The sequence below is a fragment of the Jaculus jaculus genome, chromosome 15 (assembly GCF_020740685.1).
Source record: "Jaculus jaculus isolate mJacJac1 chromosome 15, mJacJac1.mat.Y.cur, whole genome shotgun sequence".
Taxonomy (NCBI): Eukaryota; Metazoa; Chordata; class Mammalia; order Rodentia; family Dipodidae; genus Jaculus; species Jaculus jaculus.
In genome coordinates, this window is record NC_059116.1 from 13,200,955 (window position 1) to 13,228,411 (window position 27,457).

A 27,457-nucleotide genomic window follows, 5' to 3' on the forward strand; every position below is an offset into this window, starting at 1 on the left:
CTCTTGAAAACTGCCTAATTCGTAATTAGTAAAGGTTCCAAAGGCTAAAACCCCCATTTAAGGAAAAGATAATTAGCTGGCAGCTAAAGAAAACTTGGCCTTTATTGTGGTTCTAGGGAAGAAAAACAAAATGCAGTTGAACTAGCTTCCAAGGTAAATGGGACTTGAACAGCCAATATCAAGATTCTAAAATGATGGGAGCCCAGAGTAACAATGCTACTTTGTTTGGCAAGACACAGGCTATTCATAATCACTAAGAGCCTAAAAAGCTGAAGTGCCCATTAAGTCTTGTTATCCTGGGGGTCAATTTTAGATTCGAGCATTTGTCAAACAAGAGGGACCTTTGTAAACATCACAAGTTTCTGATGGGATTCTGAAAAGCTGAGCCACAGTATTCAGACAATCTTAGTAAAAGCAACACTCTACAAACAATGAAACATAGATTCTAACTTGCTCACCGGGAGACTACAGAAACTTAATGTGTCTCTACTTAATTGATCAGTTAACAAAGGTAACATCATTCACATCGTTTAATTATTTCTACAATGTGTCACATGAACTTAGCAGAATTTAGTTAAATATTACAAATCACATCAAGAAAAGAAGCCAGGAGAAGAAAGGATTCAACAGAAATAAGACTACAGATTACCAAAGGTACCAAATTGGAATTATACAATATAAGAGTTTAAGTAACTAATGCCCTCTAACTATAAATTAAAAGATGTAGAACTTTAGCAGGGATATAAAACCTATATAACTATTTGAACAAAAGTTCTAAAATGACATACAAAGGAAATAAACATATGATCAGTAAATTTAGTGTGTGCTAAGAACAGCTTAAGTATGTGGGAACAAACTAAAAAAAGGAGTCTTTAGAAATACACATGCTACACTTAGAGTAAAGTAGTGAAAGATAAACAAAAGTAAACTTGGGTATGAAGCAGTGGCCCTGGCATGCTGGTAATTAGAATTCCAGATGCTGAAGAGAAGATGCTTGAAGACAAAACAACTGAGAATTTCCTAAATCTGAGAACAGGTATCAATACAAAATTCCAGAGTTACAGAATAACTAAGCTAGAGAAACAAATTTGGATGTGAGCATGTGCATACACGCGTGTGTGTGTGCGCGCGCACACACACACACACACACACACACACACGCATGCACGCCCACTCATGAATTTCACCAGAGCTGGGAATATGACATTGATAAGGAGTCAACAAAAAAGGATGTTGACTTGAAATTTTTTAATAAATTCTGATTCTTCAAGTACTCTCCCCTTGTTAAAAATAGGAATAGCAAAACATGATTTCATGCTCTCAGAAAACAGTAATAAAGAGACTATATTTGGGCTGGAATGATGGCTTAGTCATTGGGGCGCTTGCTTGCTAGCCTGACTGCCTGGGTTTGAATCTCTAGTACACATGTGAAGCCAGATGTACAAAGTGGGACATGCATCTGGGATTCATTTGCATTGGCAAGAGGCCCTAATGTACCTCTTCTCTTATTCTCATTCTCTCTCTCTCTCTCTCTCTCTCTCTCTCTCTCTCTCTCTCTCTCTCTCTCTCACTCTGCTGGAAAACAATGATAAATTTTAAAAAAATTAGAAAGCTATATTGGGAGAGGAGCAAGAGTGCTGCTTCCATGGTGAGCCTGACAATCAGCACCAGCGTGAAGAAGACAGACCCTGAGGATACTCAACACTTATCAAAGCAGAGATCAGAGGCTCCTAAGAGCTCGTCACTGATGTTGCCCTAAAACCCACCCACCAAGGCTCATGGAATTTTGTGGAAGAGGGGCAGAAAGATTGTAAGAGCCACAGGCTGGGACCTCACGCGCAGAAGCATTGCCTTCCCCAGTAATTGACTGCTGCTCCTACAACATACAACCCATCACCCCCTGCTACATCCCCACTGAGGAAGGACCCCAGTGGAATGGGAGCTGGAGCAGAGGAAAGGATGGTACCAACACATTATATATCCATACTAATTATGCCCATATTAAATAAACAAAATTTTAAAATGGCTATATTTGTCTTAGAATTATTACAGGAAAGACGCATCTAAATCAAAGCATCCTAATATGAAAATTATGCCCCAACATAAACAAATTGACTTTATGTTGATATTAATCTCTAAATTTGTCCTGGATGGATGACTTTTGTATAATTGTTCAGGAGATAAAGGTGACCTGATTTTTATGAGTATATTTAAGAATCCCAAGCTCATGAGATTTTTTTTTTATTTTTAAAGAAGAGAGAAAACCCTACTAAGGATGAGATGGGAAGTCCCAGTGAATGTGACGTGAGTAACGCACAGCGAGAGCGAGTTAGCCGGTGCAAAACACAGGGGATCAGCACCCAGGTAGCTGCAAAAACTACTGAAAACACAAAAAGAATGTCAAAGGCCTACTATATCTAAACAAATATAAAAATGCAGGCACATAATTTTGGAGTGGCATCACGTAGTAACCACAGAGTACAAGTAAAAGAACCTAGGCCTAGGGAGATAGCTCAGTAAGTAAAGCAATTTCTTCTAACAGGGTGAGGTCCTGTGATTGACCCACTTAAAGCCGTTATACTATAGTTGTAGGAATTTCTCGGTGAGATGAGGAGTGGACACAGGATAGTCTCTGGAGGCACCCACACCAGCAAGCCTGGAACTGCGGCAATGAACAACAAATACACGCTGTCATCAATGAGACAGAAGACAGGAATAGGCACTGGAAGTTTTCTTCTGACATCCACACACATCAGCCACAAACACGCAACACACATATGTGCATGTGTGCGTACACACACACACACACACACACACACACACACAGGAAAGGAAACCTATAGAACTTTGGGTTATCTTTAGAAAACCCCACACATTTAAGAGCTATGGTTGATGGCTTACACCAATAATTGTAGACCTCAGGAAGCTGATGCAGGCAGATGCCCATGAGTTCAAGACCTTCCTGGTCTACAGAGTTTGTTCAGAGCTTGGGCTACAGAGTAAGACTTTGTTTCATTCACATAGAAAGGATGAACAGGGATGCAGTGGAGGGGCACAGAGAATGGGGACAAAGAACAGTGGTGGGAGGGGATTGCGATCATGGTATATTGGGCATATGTATGGAGGTTGTCAATAAAAAAGATAAGTAAAAAATAAGATGTAAAAAATTAAATACAATTCAATTATCTAAGGTGACTAGTTATAAGGTATATTTGAAGAAATCATAAATATAGCACAAAGTGAAGCTAAAAGCCTCATTCTAGAATACATAAAGTACTATTTTATGTCATGGCATCAAAGAATGAGACCGTCTAATAGATTTAAAACATATGCAGTGGAATTATGATGTAAGGAACAATAGTGGAGTGGGCATAGGCAAAATAATTTAAGTGGTGATAAGTTTTTAAATTTCATTTCAGTTAAAGAAAGAAAAGATTTATATTTGTTCACAGTTTCAGACGCTTCTGCCTATCTGACTGTTATTTCCGAGTCCATGGCCAGGTAGAAGGTGTCAAAGGAGGGTGTAGCAGAGTGGAGGTGCCCATGCCATGGTGCTTGGAAGCAGAGAGAGAAGGACAGGAAGAAGAAGCCCCAAAGACAAGAGTTCATGATCTACTTCTTCTATGAGAGACCCTTCTCATGTTTCCAAAGTAAAGCAGCTAGCTAGAGATCGAGCTATAAACATATGACCCTGTGAGTGACAGTTCATGTCTAAACCACGGCATACTTTCTGATTATTGGTGACTTTCTGTTGGAGTTTAAACCTCCTTTGCGGTTAACTTGATTAGCTCCATATGTAGTTTCACCATTGAACTTCCTTGGTGGATGGATGCCCGTTTTCCTTACTGACCTGCTCAGAAATGACAAGGTTCATCAGATTTGTTGGTTTGGGTTTGGTTTGGTTTTGGATTGGAGACAGAGTCTTGTGTAACCTGGCCTGGCTTTGACTCATTGGGTAGCAGAGGAGGAACACGAAGTCCTGACCCACCAACCCAGTGCTCAGAGCACTGGTTTGAACACTACACACAGTTGACACACAGCTGGAGATCACACCCAGGGCCTTTGGAAAGCTAGGGGAGCTCTCCACCTGCTGAGAAAATAGTACCAGCTCCATATCAGGTATTTCTTATAAGAGAATGTAATTTTTAATGTCAGGACGGCCACATTCACATGACTGCTTCCAAATGACTCACAATGTAAACATTTGAACAAAGGTGTCACATTGAGCAAAGATAAAGTAACCAGGGAATCCCTGAGAAGAAGGCAATCATTTCACAAAAATGACGTTCCAGTGATCTGATGTTTCATTGCGTGTGTCTGCAGGCTGTATTTCTTTATGTTTTTATTTAGGAATTTAATCCCCTGAGAAATTAGACATTGCTCCCATTTACTGGCTTTGTCTGTCTAATTAAGCATCCCAAGATAAAGTCAAGGGCACAATGGACATGAACAAACAGATAATTAACCGCAGTCTCGGGAATGGAGTTTCAGGACATGAGGACAGGCATTGACTTAGACGTATTGGTATGCTGCATTTGGAATGCCTCAGAAAATAGCTGCAAATGGCCTCAAGTGAGCACGTGGAATTATTTGTTAGGGCATTAGTTCTTTGAATATTAATTAAATGCGGATATTTAAATATTATTAGCTGGACAATCAGAAATCTTTTGACTTTCTGATGAGCAGAAAACAGCAAAATGGCTCAGTCTACTGACAAATGATTTTTATAAGAAGAGAGAACATATGATTGTCCATAAGTTTCATTTTAATGTCATGACTGGGTCTGGTTGAAGGAGGCCTCCATGCATATCAGAAGCAAACAGATATGTCACTTGGAAAAAGGTCCCCAGCCTCTTTCCTGAAAGCCTCATTTTACTCTTTCCAATCCAGCTCTGTGTTTAACAGCTTCTGTGCATGGCAACATGTGATAAGAATTTTATATAGTCCTCACATTTGAAGATTTAGATTTTAATTAATTCAGAAATATATTTTCCCATTTTTTAAATAATTTTTTAAAAAATTTTTCTTTATTTATTTGAGAGCGATAGACACAGAGAGAAAGACAGATAGAGGAAGAGAGAGAGAATGGGTGCGCCAGGGCTTCCAGCCTCTGCAAACGAACTCCAGACGCGTGCACCCCCTGTGCATCTGGCTAACGTGGGACCTGGGGAACCGAGCCTTGAACCAGGGTCCTTAGGCTTCACAGGCAAGTGCTTAACCGCTAAGCCATCTCTCCAGCCCTATATTTTCCCATTTTTAAAAACACTTTATTTTGGGGGGAAGTGGAGGTTAGAGAATAGGCACACCAGAGCCTCTAACCACTGCAAACAAGCCCCAGAAGCATACACCATGTCCATCTGGACTGTGTGAGTACTAGGGAATCGAACCTAGGTCCTTGGGCTTTGTAGGCATGTTCTTTAACTGATGAACAGTCTCTACAGCCCCATGTTGTGTTTTAAAAATAACTGTATTACGAATTTTAATATGTGAACAAATTTCTAATTGAAATCGGCTGTGTTCTCATCGGGTCACCCGCTTACACTCCTTTCACCCATTCCTGTTGAACAGAGGGTCACTGAAGAGAAGTAGGATAGGCTTTTACGTCTGTATGCAAGTAAACCGATGGGCTGTAAGAATCCCAAAAGCTCGTCAGTTTTCACTGTAACAGCCAAATCTCAAGGCTGCCCATTTCCTTTATTCTTTTTAAAAATTTCTATTTATTTGAGAGACTGACAGAGAAAGAGGCTAGAGAGAGAGAGAAAGAGAGAGAGAGAGAGAATGGGTGCTCCAAGTTCTCCAGCCAGTGTAAACCAACTCCAGATACATGCGCCACCTTGTGCATCTGGCTAACTTGGGTCCTGGCACATCGCACCGAGGTCCCTTGGCTTTGCAGGCAAACACCTTAACCGCTAAGCCATCTCTCCCACCCATTTCCTTTATTTTTTTTTTTTTTTTTTTTTTTTTTTTTTTGGTTTTTTGAGGTAGGGTCTCACTCTAGCCCAGGCTGACCTGGAATTCACTATGTATTCTCAGGGTGGCCTCGAACTCATGGCAATCCTCCTACCTCTGCCTCCCAAGTGCTGGGATTAAAGGCGTCTGATGAAGGCCTTCTCCTGGGCTCACTGAAGCCGGCCTTCTCATAGTGTCATTGCAAGATGGAAGGGGAAAGAGGTACCTATGGAGTTCATTTATAAGGGTACAACTCCCATTCCTGAGGGTTTCACTCTAATGACATAATCAAGACTGATGGTTCTTTCTCCTAATAGCATCACTTTTGGGATTAGTTCCCAGCAGATGTCTTACAGAGAGGAGACCAGTATGTACATAGGGCTAAACTAGAGCAAAAGCAAACCAGTGCTTTCTCCTAAATGAGAAATTTAAATGGAATATGGTGGCCTCAGGAACAGTGCTTCTGTGAGCCCAATTTTGATAGGTCCCACATGTGAACAAGAGCCTATGGTGGTGTCTTCTTTCTGTTTCTGGCATATTTCACATATAATACCCTCCAGGTTCCTCCTATGGCAAGAGTAGGAATCCCTTTCTGTAACTAAGTTGTGTTCAGTTGTACATATATTTTTTTGTTTATTTTTTGATGGAGGAGTCAGAGGAAAGGATGAGGTGATATTAGTCAAACAATACAATATTTTAGTTAAATAGGATAAATAAATCAAGGAATCTGGATAATAGAGTGATTATACTTAATAATATGTTGAAAAATATTACAATACTGAGAGTAGTAAAGAAAGTATTTCCCACTAAAAAAAACAGCTGTGTGAAATGATGTATTTATTAGATAGATAGATAGATTTATATATATATATCCATATTAATCATATTCAGCAAATGATTACAAATGTCTGTCAATTTAAAAATAAAGATAAAATCTTAAAAGGAACTAGATTCCAAAGGCTCCTAACTCAGAAAACTTGGAGAAGGATGAGTCCCCTTTTACTTTATACTCAGTTGTAAAATAAATTATTATTTTTTAGATTTACTCACTGAAAAAAAATGTTTCTCTTATACTCATTTCTTGAGCTCAAACTTTCTAACTAGACTGTACATTTATTTGAAATGCATTTAGAGAGATTCACCTCAACATAACTTCAGTATTTCTTTATCATATCTCTTAGCAAAGAGAGCTGTTTACTTGAAATTATTTTCTACGATCCTAATTATATTCTCATGAGGTAAATGGTGCTTGTTCCAAGTACTAAGATCTTTCTATTTTTTTTGTTATTAAGATGTGCATTATCTTTAAACAACAAAAAAAAATTTAACATAGTTTAATATTAATCTGTTTTAACCAATCAAGTCAAATGTTCATGAGTTCTCTGTAATACATTTCCAGTGAGAGTTTTTAGACTCCATTTGCAAATCAGCAATACAGAAATCAACTAATGTCCATAGATAACCACATGATTTAAAGGATTTTTTTTCCCTTTTAAACAGCTATACAATAGTGTCTGGCTATTCTAACTGTCATGTTATGATTCGGATGTTCAAGGCAAGTTGAAAGGAGTCATTTCATTTCATAGGAATATCGGTGATAAGTAGACATACTGGAGATAGGATTGTAGCAACAGGATGGATCTAGGTCACATCTAGTCCTCTTAACTACAGACTCAGTGAGAACATTTACAGTGATTCATGGGAAGCATTGTAAGCCATTCAGACGTTCTTCCAAGCTACATCCTTTAAAACATAATGCAGCTATTAGCACAGTCAAACACAATCAAGGTCATAAAAGGCAACTTCTTCAAATGGATTTTGCTGAACAATGGCTCAACCTTAAGGAGATACATACATATATATATATATATATATATATATATATATATATATATATGGCTCAACTACATAGATCAACTGCAATAGATCTAATCTTGATTGTAGGAAAATTTCTAATACTACTGTACTCCAAACAGATTTTGCAAGCACTCAACCTTGAAAGTTCTGTTGTGTTCTGCTCCAGGGTCGTGATTTCTATAAGTTCTATAAGTTCAGAGACATTCAAGATCAAAAGCCAGTTGAGTACCACAAACTTTTATGGAATTAAACCTTTCTGCAATTTGAAAGAGGGTTCCAGTGAGAGATCAAAATTAAATGATTCATGGCTGGTTATGTCAACACACATTACTAATTTAACTTGTTCACTAAGAACTTCTATGTATCAAATCTATCAAAACCTGATATATATATATATATACATATATATATGTATGCATATATATATGCATATACATACATATATATGTACATATATATGTATTTATATATATATAACTTTATATATATATATGAACATATATATATATATATATATATATATATATATATATATATATATCTTTCTTCTAGAACTGCAAGCATTGTTTTGCAATGAGAACAACAAATTCTAATAAACATATCTTGGTCTTAGACAGTATTTTCCATGCAATTTGTCTGGTTAAACCCCCTTATTCTTACACGTAATTGTCTAGATCTCAATGATTTTTTTTAAAAAAACTGAATATATTTGCAAATTTTATAGATATTGCAATCATGGTACTAATTATGCTACAAAAACTATTTTGAAGAGGCTATGGCATATCTGATCAGAGTATTATGAAAGGGTATGGAACCAGGGTAGTGGGGAGGGGCATTTACTGGGTCTGGAATTTCATCTCCAATTGCTTCCTTCCTCTGAGCTTTCCTGCTCTTCCTAACAAATAAGTTTATGTTCCACTCTAAAATACACACATGTCATATTTGAGAACTGTCTCAGATCCAACTGGAGGTTCTTTTTCTTTCCCTAGCTCAGGCTTGGATGTGCAAAGTTATAGAAGCTGAGCTATATTCTACCCATCCTACTACTTCTCCCCAAAATTCTAGCTTCTCTTGCTTGTTGAGTTCTGTTGTATAACGGAGCATTGCTACCTATCTCTGGATGACCATGGCCTCTTTGTGGGCACTTCCTAGGGAAGGCTTGTGAGCTATCTGAAAAGTATGGAAGAGGGGCTCCTGCCCCATAGCTCCTGTTGGGAGTAATGTTTAAGATACCACCCACCCCTAGGGCTGAAGTGATAGCTTAGTGTTTAAGGCATTTGCCCACAAAGCCAAAGGACCCAGGTTCAATTCCTCAGGACCCACAGCCAGATGTACAAGGGGGCGCTCGTGTCTGGAGTTCATTTTCAGTGGCTTGAGGCCCCGGGACGCCCATTCTCTCTCTTCCCCTCTTTTTCCCTCTCTCTTTCCCTATCTCTCTCCCTCCTTCTCTGTCAAATAAGTAAATAAGTCTTTAAAAAAAATACCACTCACCCCTAATCCTCCACCACCGTATCCCTGTGACGTTCATCTCTACTGGCTCTCACCCAGCATTCACAGGAGTGGACAAACCAGAGCTCTCTACGGCTGTGGTCTCCTTGCTAGTCTCAACCACCATGCCACTGTCAAGGGCTTTAGCAGTGCTCGCTTATGGCATACTGAATGCTCTTGTTTTTGTCCTACAATGCAACCTCCCTGTTGACGCCACGCTGGCCTCTGTGTAATTCTTCCCTACTCTTCATCACGCAAATACAGAAAGCAGAGTTGTGAGCATAAACAGATTTCCAACGTAGCATTAACACTACAATCGATCTCCCCATGGACAGTCCTATTCCTGGATGTTTTCTAGCCATCACATCCACAGAGATACAAAGCCACCCTCTCATGGACAAGGCACCCTGTGTTCTTCTCCTTCAGAAAGACACCGCAGAAAGCCAATGGCGAGCTCCTGGAAGCCTACGGCAGGCTGAGGTACTTGCCTCCAGTCCTTGTCTATTTCAACATGTCTGTCTGATAAAGAACTGTGTGTCCTCCCCTCAGGAACTGAGGGGTGTCTTCATGATCCCACAGTATTTACTGATGCCCCCCTCCCACTAAGGAAGGTCCTCAGTGGAATGGGGATGAGGGAGAAGTGACAAAAGAAGGTGACCTGATGGGAATATAACTAATCTGTAAAATGTGTTTAAAGATTAAAGTTCCAAATAAAAATGACATTTGAGCTCTACGTGTAGTCAACATGTAAGAGATCTCGTAACTTCTCCGTAGAAGTCTATGAACTGTGGGGCTACTTCATGTCAATTGTTTCAGATCATAGATTCCTCTGGATAAAATCACAAGCATGAAAATATCATTTACCTGAACTAAAATTTTGCGAACCTCTCTGAGTTTTGATATACAGAAATAAATTTCCAACTTATTTCACACGCTTTTAATTTAACTGGCAGTCAGCAAATAAATGATTTATTTTTAAATAAAATTTTGCGTTATATTCAGATTCTACACACAGTAATAAAAGCATTGAAATTAAAAATGTGATAATACATCAAAAGTTTGTATTATTTCCTGGAGCTAACATTTAAAATCCATACAGATTTTTTGTAACTGAAAATCATCAGTTGGTTTATTTTTCTAATTTCCATATTTTATTTTCAAATTGTCACTAAGCAAACATTTTTTCAGACCTACATGAAGTATTTTTCTACAAATATATGTTCCCTCTCTTCACAAACAATTAGACAATTATTCTGGATATAATATTCATTACACAGACTCATTGTGACACTGACTTTTAAAAAGCCATCTTTATGAACCATACAATAGTTTTGATAACTCAGACATGTCAATCTTGATAATTGCTTTGATACACAGCATTGGAATAGTGATCATTTTTTTATGTTGCTCATGAATTTTTTTTTTTTTGTTTTAGTATTATGAATCTTGGTACCTTATTTAATGGCCATATGACTAGGTAAGGAAAAACAAGTTATGTGGAGGTTAATTCCACCAGAGGTCTTCTGTTGAGAGATCAGCAACTTCATCATGTCCTTCCCATACCCTTGTTCTGAATTCAAGATTGCTCATGCATTCTCAGACTTTCTCACCCAGCATATTTGAAGAGAATGCATAAGGAAAATGTCTTACTAATTTCTCATTCACTTGACAAAATATTTGCTAGATGCCCTCAAGGTACCGTGATCCTAACTCCACCCTGAGAAGCTGCCACCTGGCTAGGTGCCAAAAACAAGCCTCTTAACATCCAACTAAACAAGCAATCTGTAAAAAATTAAAAGAAAAATTAAAAACAATGTAAAAAAGGACCACACCAGCCTTGCTTCTGGTTTCCAAATATTCATTCCATTTTCTCCCTAAAGCACAATGAATTCTCCCTTGCCCAAAACACAAAACCCAATGTCTTCTGTCCCAACATTCATGGTGTCAGCCATGCATGATACCCTTATAGCAGATCCACATGCTGCACCCACACACCACGCACTCATTTAAGGAGAGTTTTCAACACTGCTGTAAAGCCTTCCACTGTGTGTAATGGGGTCTATTACCAACCTCAAGGTAATAATGACAACGTTGCTCCCTGCTCCATTTCTGCAGGACACCCAGGAGTTCATGTTCAGGCAGTTCCTGGCACCGCTTTGACCTGACATCTGATGCTGCTCAGAAGCTGAGATCATTATCTGACTTTCTGTCACAGAAACACAAGGGGAGTTCACAAATTCCAGGGTCGTTTTCTTTCTTTAGAGAAGCTTTAGTGACCTGGGATAATATAATGGTTTTGAAACTTATTTACTTTCTCATCTCTTTGGTTTACTTGGCTCCATGTGCCAATAATTACAACCACAGCTATTCTCTAGAAATACTTCTCTTGAATCCTCATGCTTCTGCTGTTTCCCTACCTGACTGTGAACCCTAGTGTTTTTTAGGAAAACAATTTTTCTGTCTTCTCTTCTCCCTGAGCTGTGCCTCCCATGATACAAATAGCTGGTCTTCACAGTCATGGGTAGACTTTACTCTGGGACATGATTAGCCATTCAGATCACAGTCATGGGTAGACTTTATTCAGGAACATGATTAGCCATTTTGATATTCCAAGAGACTCAAAGGACTATCATGTTCACTGTTTTTGGTGTTGAGATGCCTTTGTCTTTATTACCTTAAAATGTTCCAGGTTTTTAGACATAATCTATTTCCTTTAATTCCTATAGTCCAACTGACCAATTATTTCCTTGACACCTTTCCAAGTGCAGCTCACTGCCCAAAAGGTTTCTAAACTGATATCTATTTCCAACTCCCTTATCCTGCTTCATATCATTTTCTAATCTGTTGCTCCAGCTACTGTAGGTGACAAGAAATTGCAGATCATGTGGCTTTAGGACCAGCGTTCTCTGTGCTCAGCCTATCAACTTTGCCCCATGAGAACCTGTGGGTTGGCAGAAGCAGCTCTATATTTCAGCAACATTAGGAATGTACACTGATTGAAACACTACTTGGTTATTTGCCCTTATATTACCACATCATGGTGTTTTGCAGGTCATGGGGTGCAAACAATATTTATAGATGAACTAGGTGATATGAGATGGAAGGCATGGAGGTACATGAGAAAAATTAAACATGGTACCAAACAAGTAGAATCAGAACTCAGGAGACCAATCCTGCCCTCAGTGTAAGAAAAGTTCTTATCTGTATATCTGTACATATGAGGAAATATCTCACGGCCATATAGATGGGTGTCTTTCTACCTACAGGCTCTTTATCCAACTTTATAAACTACCAGGAATACTATGCATTCCCATGAAGGCCTTGTGTACATTCCTCCCTGCAGTTCTCACATAGTTTGTCATATAAGCTACACAGGCTATCAGGACTAATTTCAACATGCCTTTAACCCTATCCATTTCAATAACTAGAGAAAAGTTATTCTCCTTGCTCATTGCACATCCTCTGAGCATCATCCCCATACTGCTTTATGTTGTTATTCCTAACTCCTTCCCACACTCCTGAATAAATCTGACACATTTACTTACTCTACTAAGGACACTTTATATATAATTCATTTGAGAAAAGGAGCTAACAAGGTAGACAGAGAGGGAGAGAGAGAGAGAGAGAGAGAGACAATGGGCACAGCAAGATCTCCTGCCATGCAAACTCCAGACAAATATGCCACTGTGTGCATACTACTTTGTGAGAGTAGTAAGGAATCAAACCCAGGTAGGCACGTTTTGCAAGCAAGCACCTTTAACTGCTGAGCTGTCAGTCCAGTCCCACAAATGTTTTTCTTGATCTCACTTCCACACTAGCTACTGTGTAAATTTTCTCACCTTCTCTTAATAAATACATTATACCCTCCAAATTGAGTTGTCAACATTTACAAACATCAGCATCAGTCCCTAGTTTCTTCTTTTATTTTTATCTAGCCAGTACTTTCTACCAGTCTAATTAACAACATTCATTTTTATGATAACCATTTCTTACTATATCAGAAAATATTATGGTAAAGTTTTGGACCTCAGTTTACTTGAGTTTTGCTAGTTTATAGAATGTCTGGTGACTCTCTCCCCGAAACACTATTTTTGTCTTTGCTTCAAGCTTACTGTACCCTTTGGTCCCTTCCTCTTCAAATGTCTATTATGTATTTTGTTTTTTATCAAAAATGTATTTTTATTTATTCTTAAGAGGGAGAAAGACAGAAGGAATAGGCATGTCAGGGCCTCTTGCCACTGCAAATAAACTCTAGACACGTGCACCACTTTGTGTATCTATCTGTCTTTATGTGAGTACTGGGAAGTCAAACACAGGCCATCCTAGACTAATGGGCTTTGCAAACAAGTGCACTTAGCCGATGAGCCACCTTCCTACTCCAAATGTCTATTATTTAGCTTTCTTCCCTGCCTGCATGCTATATCTCTCTACGGATGGCAATACCCCAGGCCTCCTTCCTCGAATGCCTTTTATTTCTATCTGCTTTGCATATTACTTGACCTCATCTAGTTTAATGGCTTTAAATGGAACCTGAATTCTGTTGTTCCTCCCGTTGTGAGCCACTCTTGAACACCAAGTCCACACACCTGTCTACCTATTCATCATCCACTTTTACAACTCACCAGCATCTGGAACTCAAGCTCTATAGAGCTTAAAGAACCTGAAGTCTCATTTCTCCAAATCTGTTTCTATCCATCCATTACTTCACTCTATGACCTTTCCATCCTTATAGCTGCAGAGACAAATTACTGCATTCAACATTAATTTTTTGCTGGGTGTGATGGAGCACAGCTTCAATTCCAGCACTTGGTCGGTGCAGGAGGGAGGATCACTGTGAGTTTCAGGGCAGCCTGGGGTGGCCAAAAATAAATGAACAAATAAACATTAATTTCTATTTTATCCCATTATATGTTAATCTTGGATGTGTTCCTGAATATATGCCAAATCTAAATGGCATCACCACCATCACCAACACCCTGCTCCGATAGTCCAGGCCATTGGGATCTCTTTTCCAGTTGTTCGTTTCCACTGGTTCTCACTGACCCTCCTCGTTCCTGCAGTAACGACTGCATTCCCTCCTGATGCTCACTCTCTATAACCAGTGCTTATTGCAATCTATCCTCTCGTAAGCATGGCACAATTTATTTCTCTTTTCTGAGTTAGTTCTGCTTTTTCCTTCCACTTGTTTCTGACATTCATTCTGCTCTTTCCATTTCTTCTACTTTTGTGTGCATTTCCAATTAGTTTCTAGATTTTTTTTTTAAATTATTCTGATAGTTTATGTCCTCTGAGGCTTGCTTAAATATATGCAGTTGTTTTCCAAAGTGTTCTCTGTTGTCTTCTGCTCAATGTAATTTTGGTGGGGTAAGTGGAGTTGTGAGGGGGCGGTATTTTTCTTGTTTTTTGAACTTCCTAGCTGGAATTTCTGACATAGCTTCTTAAGGACTTTTATTTTCCTTTTTTTTTTTTTTTTTTTTTTTGTACTATTGGGTTGATTTGTAAGAGTCTTAATTTACCACTAACCTCTTGGGAGAATGAACAAAATGTGTTGGTTTGTTTGGTGATGGAGCAGGATTGAAAATAATTTGATACTGATATACTCTGCTAACAATACATAAATAAATTTCCCTTTCTTTTTTCCTCCACTGTCCAATGACCAGTACCTTTCCCTCAGAAAGTACGTACCTTCAGACTTGCCCTTTTAAGTCCAGTGTCTGTTCCTTAATATAACACCAGCCCTTTAACCACAACTCCTCTGAGCTTTCTTCCTCGTTGAACATGTGATCGGCTTATCCAGTTCTCAATGTTTACAGACTGCAGGGGGATCTACTCTTCCTGGTGGATACTCCAACTCCTCCTCACATCCTGGGTAGACAGTCTTTCTATAAATCCCTGAACCGTTACTGGCATTAACTTTGCCACTTTAACATTTTCTGTCTTAAAATGGTTTTGCCCTCAAAGTTAGTAGGAATTTCCTGTTGAGTTTCTTGCACTCCAAACAGGTTTAACCAGGCTCTCTTCATTTTGCCTAGGTTCCTCGTTTTTTATAGATTACTAAGTCAGTTTTCTTGCTTAGAAGGTTTCCTACTAGAGTGAGAACAGAAGGTTTGGTCTCTGTATTTGTTTTGGTTTCCTCTTGCTGATATAACAAATTACCATGCACAGATGCTTTTAAAAAAAGCACATTTTTTTTAATCTTACAATCTTGCAAGATGTAAATCTAACATCATGCAAAAATCAAGATGTCAGCAGGTCTGTGCTCCTTTCTGAAGGTTCTGACAATGAAGGTACTTCTGGGACTTTGGGGTTTTTAGCAAAATTAGGTTCTATACTAAACATGAGGGGTTGTCCATGCTGAGCATGAGGTGTTGTCAAAATGCCTTCAAGTACATATAAAGAAATTCAGGAAGGGCTACAGATGATTTTAGTTAACCTTATTTTTTTTTAAAAAAACTGTCCTTTATCCTTCTAGTTTCCGCTTTCACCCTATAAGAGTACAACAAAGACACTGTCCTTCTTACTGCAATATCACCAAGAGCTCAGCTCCTCACAGCCTATAGTATTCTTGTGGCTAGAGTAAGAGAATCTCAAGTTTGAGACCAGTCTAGACTACGTAGAAAAATTCCATATCAAAATACAATAATAGACTCCCAGTGTGATTTTTATATCATGGAGAGAACTGGAAAAGTGTACATCTAAGGTTCTACTAGTATCTGAAGAAATCCACCGATTGCCTCAAGATTGCCCTTCTCCCATAGAAATGCACTCTCTAATTAGATGACTCTCCATGTTGTTGCAAAGCTTTTTTTTTGCATCTTAATTAATGCCTTGTAACATTGAAGCATCCTATTCCCATGTTGCAATGCACCTGCACACACACACACACACACACACACACACACACACACACACGCACTTGCATTTTGGGACTCACCAGTAAATGTTGATTCTATTCTTTCTTATTCTCTGAATAGTGTTGAGCTTGGTCATTCACTGACCTCCTCACTGAAGGACCTGCAGTGACTTGGGTCCAGGAGGCACATATCACTGCTGTGCCAATGCCTCCTATTTGTTGATTTGAAACTTTGGAAAATAAGCAGGTATGTTTTTCTATCTGGTCCCTTCTTGAAGCTGAACCTAACTACAATTCTCAAAAGAAGAAAAATAGCAGACTAAAAAATATTTTTTAGACTGATTCCAAATTTTGCTGTATTATGCTGCTGTTAAATCAAGGAAGATAAGCTATGATAATCTTCATAAGCAATGGACTGTATTTAGGTAGTAACTCATTTTCTTGGCTCTCCGTTTATATTTTTCAGATATTTCACTGCTATGTCTATATAGAAAATAGAATTTTAATCGTGTTTCTCACATATAAAATCAAGTGTAATTTACATGTAAATTCCAAGCTAATATTAATACTTCTGAAGTCAAGGGGAGCTAAGAAAATTGAATGAAAAAAAAATCATTTTGAATGGGTGATATTTTGGTGCCCTTGAAGTTCAAAGGAGAATAATTCCCCATACTTCTCTTTTTTCTTTCTAACCATAGATTTCTTTTATCTACACATCCCAACAGTGAGCATGCTAAGATACAGGGACACATACTGGCGATCAACATTGACCTCAAAACATTCAGCAAGAGACAACTCCCCAGGTTATTTAAATTTGATTCTAGAATTTCTCTTTGATTTCTCATAGCAGCAGACAATCACATATATTTTCACATGCTACATTATCTCTACATTTGAGTGTTATTCTATGCTGTGAATCAAGAGGGTATCCTGCATGCTAACATGTTAAATTACAGGTTTTGATAAAGGTGATAAATCAGTGGCATGCAAAAGTTATCATTAAAGGTATCTTGGGAACTCAGTAGAATAGTATCACATACGCATCCAGGTCTCAGAGGCTGAACAAAGGTCATCACTGAACCAAATTTTCAAGGAAGATAAAGTGTGAGTGAAATTTTTGCCAGACAGAAAAGGAGGGGGCATTCAGCTGAGGGAAAGTCAGGGCACACCCTTCTGAGGAAACAAATCTAATTGTTCCCTCATCTCTAAACCTGATCAGTCCTACAAATCTAACATCAAAGGATAAAGCCTGTTCCTGCAGGCCGAACAGAAATGCAGTGCTTTGATGTCTCCAGTGTTTGAGCTTAAACTGGTTTCTTATCTCCCTGTACCAGAAAACAAAAGCTAGTAAAGCACCAGCAGACCAGGTAATTAAAAAGTAGTCCACAATTTTCAAGAACGAGGAGCATCACCAAGGTGCTCTATGTTTTAATGCCTTCATGAGTCTTATAGGAAAACATGAGGAGAGATCTTTGTGAGCCCTCAGCTATTACCTATGAGGAAATATTTTCATTGATGTGTTTAATGCTCCAATGCCTAAAAAAGAACAACTTTGATCCACAAATCAGAGCTATTCTAAATGGTGATATAAATTAGCTACAATTTATGTAATAATTATTGGTAGTGGTAAAGAAAGGAGTGATTTACTTGCATTTCCCTAATAGTTTTAATACAACCTAATTGTAGTGAGATTAACTATAATAATATACCTGTTAGGTCAGGGCAGGATCCCAAAAATGGAGTTACTGAGGACAGCAGGATGGCAACAGAAATTTATCCACATTTCTCAAGAAACCACCTAGCCATTATCTCTTCCTTGCCTAGCAATCCTCCCCCACCCCAGGTCATGATTTCCTGTTTCCTTATCTTGTAAGTCACCTGGTCACTGTTTTGGTCTTACACTGGCTTTTTGAAATGGCTAGTGTAAAGAACAAAGGAGTTCTGTTTCCTTCCTCTCCTTCCCCCAACTGAACAACTCTATATAGCCCACTATCTGGAATCTCAGGTTGCCTGTGCTCCTCTCTTGTTAGCCAGCCTTGGGAGCATGTATCCCTCCATCCCCCCACCCCCCACCCCCCCACCCCCCCCACCCCCCCACCCCGCCCACCAATAAAAGCTTTCATCTTTGCCTCAGAATAGTTAGTGTGGTCTTGGTCACTCCCGAACCTGGCAATACCATGTGCACACCAAAGAATTCTACATACTACAAGTCTTGCTTGGATCTTATGATAAAGTAATGTAAAACTATTATCATGTATTCTAATTTTAATTTGTTTTATTTGTTAGCAAGAGAAATTGGGGAGGTAAGACTTCTTAGCACTTCAGATGAATTCCAGAAACATGTGCCACTTTTGTGTATCTTGCTTTGCATGAGTACTGGGAAATTGAACCCTGGATATTAAGTTTTACAACAAACTGTCTTTAAACACTGAGCCATCATTTCAGCTCATATTTTATTTTCATAAATTCTACTGTGTGATTTTTGTCTAATAAATGACTTTCTGTATATGTGATTTTTTTATGTTGTTTTCAAATATAGCTCAGTTTGAACATTATCCTAAGGCCCAAATTTAGTGGAAGCTATAAAGCTTCAATGTAGTCATTTAATCAAAAGGCATTTTTCAAGATTTTCTACATAAAGACCTCTTGTCTGCTTCAAAAGAATAGTCACATCATCTCTAGAGATCTATCAAGGGGAGTAGAAGGATCTAAAACCTAGAGGAGGGCTGGAGAGATGGCTTAGCGGTTAAGCGCTTGCCTGTGAAGCCTAAGGACCCCGGTTCGAGGTTTGGTTCCCCAGGTCCCACGTTAGCCAGATGCACAAGGGGGCGCACACGTCTGGAGTTCGTTTGCAGAAGCTGGAAGCCCTAGTGCGCCCATTCTCTCTCTCTCTCCCTCTATCTGTCTTTCTCTCTGTGTCTGTCGCTCTCAAATAAATTAAAAAAAAAAAATTAAAACCTGGAGGAGACAACATCTTCACCTACAGCAGCGCTGTCTTGGTCCACCTCTGCACATTGCCTCCCTCCAACCCATTGATCCAATCTCTCCCCATCCTTTGTCTTGTTATTCCAAAGTGTCTTTCAGTTTTCCTTCTCAATATTACCAAATTTCTTCGTTTAGTCGTATTTGGCTTTCTTTTGTGGAAAAGTATAGATTAAGAATTTGAGCATAACCACAACTTATTAGGGAAATGTGTCTTACTAAAAAGCAATACTCTCATGGAGATAAAAATATAAAGAAAATTTGGAATATTTTACTATCTTTTTACAAATAAATTTAATTATTCATACCTCATGTGTAGGCTAAACATTTTGAAATATAAAGGAAATGGCAATGTTCTAGGTTTATAGGACTCCTGTGAATATTTAATAAAAATATATGCAATATTATATACAAACATCTATATATGTGTGTATTATGTGCACATACCTGTGGGAGCTCAGAGTTTAGCCCTACTGTAATGTACTTTTCTATCATGTGAGAAAAGCTGGGTTCAATCCCCATCACTGCAGAAAGATGAAAGAATCTCTGAGGAAAAATTCTAGCTAGATAACGATAGGATAGAATTTATATTTTTAAAATATAAAAGACTTAGAAATTGCCTCCACAAAAAAAAAAAAAAAAAAAACAAAAAACCAGAACAAATCAAAAGGCTAGCTCGTATGACCTGCTAAAGGACTACCAGAATAAAGAAACTGAAGCTTATAGAATGTTTGAAAATATTCAATTTACATACATGAACTTGATTAGACCAACTTGACAGATCACAAAGGTTGACACATTGGAGATGAAGGTTAGGATGACGTAACTGAACTAAGTACTAGTACTAGGAAAACACTCATGAAAAAATATGAACATAATATTTTTTCTCAGTTTTTTTTTTTTTCATGAGCTCAAAACTTCCCTTAGACGTTACAAAGGTCACTCTTACTGCCCCCCATATGTCACCTCTGCTCCACAACCATCCGCCACCGTCCTTTGATTCTCCCTACACATTCACTCTGAGATGCACAATCGCACTCACACAAGCAAACTCTCACACACTCACCACACATGCACACTTGTTCTGACATGCACTTGTCTACCTTATGCACATTTCCTTGGACAGTGGCATGCATGGACGCCCACCCACACACACACACACACTCACCTTGTCCTACAGGTCACTGCTCAGATACCTTTCATTCTTCTGAGTCTTTGCCCGAGTACTTCAGCATCTACCTGGCTGGGCTATAAGCATTTCAGAGAACCACATACCAGGCTCATCTCCCATCTCACTAAGTGCAAATAATATTGAGACATGAGGGCTGGAGAGATGGCTTAAGGGTTAAGCGCTTGCCTGTGAAGCCTAAGGACCCCGGTTCGAGGCTCGGTTCCCCAGGACCCATGTTAGCCAGATGCACAAAGGGGCGCACGCATCTGGAGTTCATTTGCAGTGGCTGGAAGCCCTGGCACACCCGTTCTCAGTCTCTCTCTCTGTCTCTTTCTCTCTCTCTGTCACTCTCAAATAAATAAATAAAAAATGAACAAAAAAAATATTGAGACATGAATTGTGTGTTTAACACATAGCTTCCTAATACAGGGCTTGATATACAGTGTCTAGGTTTATTTTTTTTTAAGGTAGAAACCCTGGTTGGTATCTGAATTACAGATCTATCTATCTATCTATCTATCTATCTATCTATCTATCTATCTATCTATCTATTTATCTATCATCTATCTATCTCTCTATTTATCATCTATCTCTATCTATTTACCTCTCTCCCTACTTCCTTCCTTCTCTACCTTTCTCTTCCATTTCCTTCCTCCTCTCCTCTCCTCTCCTCTTTTCTCCCCTCTCTGTTTGTAGTTCCGCCTTTAGTGTGATTTCATGTAGTCTTCTGCGTCTGCCACTCTACTATTTGTATCCTTCATGCTCCTGCACTACTAAAATGCCAAAGCACTGTGATTCCTCAGACTGGCTGCAGAGGATGCCTCTGCTTCTATGGAAGCCCATGAAAGCCTCACATTGCTGAGATGTGCAAGTTTCCTGCCTTCCTGTCCTTATGGAAATTGTACATTTAGATTTGGCATTCATTGCTTCTTGAGCGGCTTAAGTCTCATCCAGTAGAAGCCTTTTTACTGGATGCTTGCTTGATCCATTGCATCAAATCTTAGGATGAGATACTAACTAGAAGGAAAGCAAGAAGGGAGAATGGGGGGGGTGGGAGGAAAGAATGAAGGAAGGTGGGAGAGAGGAAGGGAGAAAAGGGAGGAATGAAGGAGGGAGGAAAAGGAGAGAAGGAAGGAAGGAAGGATAGAAAGAAGGAAGGAAGAAAGGAAGGAAGCAGCGAGGGAAAGGAGGGAAGGAAAGAAGGAAGGAGGGATGGAGGGAGGTGAAGGTGGGAAGGAAAGAATAAGGGAGGGATGAAGGAAAGGAAGAAAGGAGGAAGGGAGGGAGGATGGATGGGTTTCTTTCACCTCTGGACATGTGTTAACTTACTACTTGTAGGAAAAATTGCATCATGACAACTGACATATTTCACATTCTGAGGTTTAACCCAAGTAGCATACTAATCATACCCACCTCTGATGAAATGAATATAGTATGAGGTAGAATGAAACAGATGAGATGTTAATTGTATGTGATTTCCCTTATGGCTTTAAATAGAGTTCTGAGAAAATTTCAAACTATTAAGAACTAACAAAAGTAAAAACTAAAATCATACTTTCTCAATAGAAATTTCAAGGATACATAAACATATAGCCCATAAATGAGTTCAACCTGGAATCTTCTGGTTTGTTCATTAGGAAAGCTTTGAAAAGTTATAAGTTAAAATTCTTATGTCCAAAAAAAAAAATGATTATCAATACATACTGTTATTTACTTGTTACATTTCTCTATGAAGTTTGGCCTCAGAAAATGCAAATTATACCTATTGGCCCTGTTGTTAGAAAGGATTGTTTCTTAGGTCCCTTAGAAATATCTGCATAGCCAATCCCAAGCCTCTGACTTCACCTAAACTACAGAGCCAAGCTTTCCTGGGGGTCCATCTGGTCCTTAAATTAGGAAAAAAAAGTGCAAATTATTGAGAGGGTTACCAGAGTCCTAACCAGAAAACCATCTCTGAGAGGACAGAGCTTTCAATTAATCAAGTCTACCGATATCCCGAAATCAAAGGGAAATAGCAACGATGATACGTAAGAAAGGAATTGCATATTCCTCATGACAGTACTGGAAGATAGAACAGCAGTCTTCAGCCACATGTCTGTGGTACTGACATGGAGAGAAGATTTATATAGGGAAAGAAGTGGGCCAGAGACATGAAAAATTAAATAGTCTAGGCTAAACTGTGGTCTGGTTAATCATTATTTCAATCCTGCCAGGGGACTTTCTGAATCTCATTGTTTCAAGGCCATAAGGCAGTTTCCACCCTGAGATGAATACTGTGACCTGGGGAGGGTCCAGGACACACACCCTCTACTACTATCATGGAGCAATTGCCCCATTAAGGAGGGCAGTGTAAACAGGGGTGATCTGTTTCCAAGGCTTCTGTGTTCCTAGAATCCAAAGGAAATGAAGGTTTGGGCAATGGCTGGAGGCTTCCAGGCACCACACTTGCAATCTAGCAGATACTGCAGATCCCACAACCTCAGTGACTTACATTGGTGTTGTTGGTATCTTCCACCTATAGAGAGGAGAAGACCCGCTTCCGAGAAGCATAGCCAGAGAACTAGCATGCCCACCTGCTGAGCTGAAAAGAAATCTGACAAGTAGACAAATGCAACGTGAAGGCAGAGATGCCAAACTTCATCCTGCTTACAGCAGAGGCCCTTCAATGTGGCAAGGGTACCTTTTGCAGAGAAAATGACTCTCATGATTGTAATGTTAGGACTCCTGTTTTTCCTAGAGTACAACCTGTGGTAACTGCAGAGTGCTTTTGTTTTACTTTCCAATGGATGTTCTGGTCTTGATAAAACTAAATGTAGGTTTCAAATCTGCCTTGGCATCACATTGATTAAGAGTGTTTTTTATGTTAAGGAAGTATAACCAAACCTAGGAGGAATATATCACAGGGGTTTATTAGTATTGGTCATTAAGGAAGGAAGTTGATTTTTGCCTGCATCGAAGAAAACCTGTCACTGATAAATTTTTTAATTTACTTTTTTTTATTGACAACTTCCATAATTGTAGACAATAACCCGTGGTAATTTGCTCCCTTTCCCCACTTTCCCCTTTGAAACTCCACTTTCCACCATACCCCCTTCCCCTCTAAATCAGTCTTTATTTTGATGGCATTGTCTTTTTCTCCTAACTTTTTTAGGAGGAGTTTAAAATGTCAAGGCAAAGGTTGGAGTGCCATCCATACAGAGCCAGGAATTTGGTGGAAATCTATATTAGCTGCCTCTAGTATAAACATATGTGACATGGAAATGCCGGAAACTTCTCTGGGCAGGTGCCAGTTCAGAAGTTTTGCTACAACTTCTGTATTGTGATTCTAGAGCTTGTACCAAAATATTGAACTTTGTTTATATCCTTGGCCAAGATATAATAGATTGGGAGCAAATGCTCATAGTCTAGTATTTGAGAATAAGGTAACATACTGTGGATGATATTAAAAATAACTACAAAATTGGAAATAATTATGGGAATTTTTCCCATGTTAGTATAATTTTTATTTGCTTAATGCTTACTGAATAGCTGGGGGAAAGTTCTGGAAGCAATCCTGCACCACATTTCTCCTGTGCTGACACATGTGCTCATTTCCAGAGCTGGAGGCCGAGGAGTGGTGCAAGCAGCTCTGTATGGAGTGCTTGGGAACGAGGCTCAATGACATCAGCCTAGGGGAGCCCGACCTGCTGGCGGCTGGAGTACAACGGGAGCAGAATGGTAAGTCGGAACCTGCCCTCCGTCGTTTCAGACACATGGGGACTGGGGAAACACACAGAGATGTTTCAAATTGATTGTTCTTTAAAATAGAAAGCAATTAGCGGTTAAGCGCTTGCCTGTGAAGCCTAAGGACCCCGGTTCAAGGCTCAATTCCCCAGGACCCACGTTAGCCAGATGCACAAGGGGTCGCACGCATCTGGAGTCCATTTGCAGTGGCTGGAAGCCCTAGCACGCCCACTCTCCTCTCTCTCTCTCTCTCTCTCTCTCTCTGCCTCTTTCTCTCTCTGTCTGTTGTTGCTCTCAAATAAATAAGTAAAAATGAAACAAAAAAAATTTAAAATAGAAAGCAAGATGGCCCACAGGTTTCAAAGGAACTCTTTTCCACCATAGCATAACTACAGAAAGTTTGATGGTGCAATCCAGGAATCCAAGTCTCTTGTCTACAGTCATGCCATTTGTCCAAATAACTATCTCACTCATCCTCTTGCCATGCACAAGTCTTTAAAATGAATAGCCTCCTTCTCTTTTCTCCTTGAAGGCTGGCAGGGATTTCCAAGCTGAAGAGCAGCAATGTACAGTGGATAAAAATCTCAGGATATCACCACTTTGTGGTTTATGTGACTGAAATGGTTTACCTCCTCTACTTTTCTCTGATTTAGCAGGCATGTCTCATATCCCCTCATAGCTCATGCTGTATGCTCTTGATTGGAACCTGTGTTTTAGGAATGTATTATTTAATCTGATGTTAATAATATTTATTAATTGGCAATGAGCCAAGTATTTTCTCATCTTTTAAAATAATTATCCCATCAGCAAATCATCTGGTAATTGTGAAAGTAGAAACTTTCCAGTGATGCTCAGGTTTGGAAAAGTTTTCTAAGGGCTGTTGACGAAGCCTGATCCTACTTACTAAAAAGAAATCGAGGCATTGTCGGTGGCCATACACGGTAGGTAGTGCAGGTAAAAGTGTATCATAAGAGCCCTCAGTGATCATAGACTAATGTTCATAGATCATAACACCTAATAAAGATATCTATGACATCACTATCCCACAGCCCAAATCACTGTTTTGCTTGTTGCTAAAATGAGGGACCACATTTTTGCTGTGTCATCAAGAAGATGCATGTATACATACATGTGCAGCAGACACTGGATGTCTCCATTTGTTTTAGCCAAGTCAGGGAAGCATTTATGCAGCTCTCTCATAACATTTTTTTTTTAATTCTAGTCCTTCTCCCATAATCACTCAGATCTGTATTTCTGTGACAGCTTTCTGGGAGTGGTGTTAAGCACAAAACAATTATGAATGAGCTTCCTGATGTTTACTGCTCATTCACAGCTCAAGAAAAGTACAGGGGAAAAATCTCTTGCTGAAAAACATTTGTCAAAAACAACATAAGGGAATAGGGAAAAATGAATAAACTAAATTTGTGGATAAAAACATCACATATCTCATCTAGGATAAACTATATGTCTTCATGTTCCAAAGTTTGATTGTGCATACATTCTATCTGAGTGGATATGTACAACTTGATTTTATTTTACTATCAGTCTGTTTCTAACTTGATGGTACTGTTAATTTATCTGGAATCTATGGAACATAAAAGAAAAAATGGCATTTATTTATAGGAAAAACAAATGGAAATGTGTGTAAGAGCAAATATAAACCACAGATTTTCATTTTATAAAAGGCTCAAGTGAGGAAAATGATCTAAAGAATTTCCTGTGGGAACTTTACAGCACACTTGAACTATAACATTGCCAGTTCCAACAAATGCCTGCCTTTTACTATTATTTGATAATCCTAACCAAAAAATGGATGCGTGTTATTTTAAAATATGTATTTAACAAATACATGAGATATTGTTGAGCAGGAAAAGATGGAAACTGGCTTGTTTCCATGGCCTCCCTGAAGATTACATAGCATCCTATAAGATAACTGGCAATCATATTTCAACAAGGACTCAGAGAGAAACCTGTGCATTCTCACTAAGATACATCAGTATTTAGTATTAAAAGGAAAAATATGGTGTGGAGAGGATTTCCTTTTCCTAGAATCACCTTCACCTTGACTAACAAGGCCTCAAGGACCATCATTCCCCATGCCGTTCCTTTTGTTTAAGGCACATCCCTGTATATAAACGATGTCTTTATTCTTCTTGGTCCACTGAGAACAACCTAAAATCTCATTTTATTTTCATTCATACTATAAGAAAATGATACAAAGAATAAAAACAGTCTTCAGATTTCACAATACACTGTGGGTAGCTAAATAATTCTCACAAATGTGCAGCTTGGAATCATTCCCCAGTCTTCTTGCTCCTTAATCAGCAGCATTTCTCTGCACATATGATAACTTCATCCAAAAGGCTCCTGAGATAATTACCAGGAGGCTATAAAACTTTATGATGAGGACTAGGATATATTTCCAACCAGCTTGGATCCCCTCCCTCCAGTCTGATGAAGGCCTAGCATAAAACACTTATTCACTGAACATTTCTTAAAATGTGGAAGGAAGATATTTATTGTTTTTAGTAGCCAATTGAAATCTTTGAAATTAGCATGTCTTAAAGCTGTCCTGTCACTGATTGTTTATTACTGCTCCCAACTTTACATAACTCTAAAAATAAGTGCAAGCACTAATTTCTCAAAATAGTCTTGAATTCATTAATCCATGCAGGTTGAAATAAATCCATTATGAAAGATTGAGCATTAGAGATTAATGTTGTGTCATAATGCAACTTTATGCATTGGATTAAAAGAGTTGGGCTGGGGAGGGTGGCTTTGCGGTTAAGCGCTTGCCTGTGAAGCCTAAGGACCTCGGTTTGAGGCTTGATTCCCCAGGACCCACATAAGCCAGATGCACAAGGGGTGCACGCATCTGGAGTTCATTTGCAGTGGCTGAAGGCCCTGGTGTGCCCATTCTCTATCTATCTGCCTCTCTCTCTCTCTCTCTGTTGTTCTGAAATAAATAAATAAATAAACAATTTTTTTTTAAAAAAAGAGCTGTACATTAGAAAAATATCTTTTAGATTGCTACTCATGCACTCCTATTTAGTTTTAAATTTCCTTCCTAAGGAATATGAGATCTATGTATGCAGACTCAGTGTAAGAAAGTATATTAATGTAGCCCCTGATGTCTTCATGGTCCTCTACGATCAAGGAGAGTCACACTGCTCTGTCTTGATTGTAGCCATATTTACATCCAAAATTGATACATCTACCCTGGTAGTTTCTTGACTCTGCAGACAAGTTACTCTTAGTTACTCTGAAGCTAGTCAAGAATCGATAGTTGTGCAACTAATTTTAAAGGTAAAATGTGTGTTGATGAGATAAAACTGGGTGAGGGGGGCTGGAGATATGGCTTAGTGGTTAAGTGCTTGCCTGTGAAGCCTAAGAACCTCGGTTCGAGGCTCGACTCCCCAGGACCCACGTTAACC

The 27,457-nt window shown here is 38.9% G+C and overlaps 1 protein-coding gene across 1 annotated transcript in view; it reads left to right on the forward strand.

The window, feature by feature from the left end:
* Positions 1 to 27,457, forward strand: part of Dok6 (docking protein 6) — a 394,737-nt gene that overhangs the window by 205,193 nt on the left and 162,087 nt on the right. Inside the window, exon 5 of the mRNA XM_004654811.2 lies at positions 23,898 to 24,017. Within this exon, the coding sequence (XP_004654868.2) occupies positions 23,898 to 24,017 (120 nt within the window). The remainder of the gene's footprint in view (positions 1 to 23,897; positions 24,018 to 27,457) is intronic.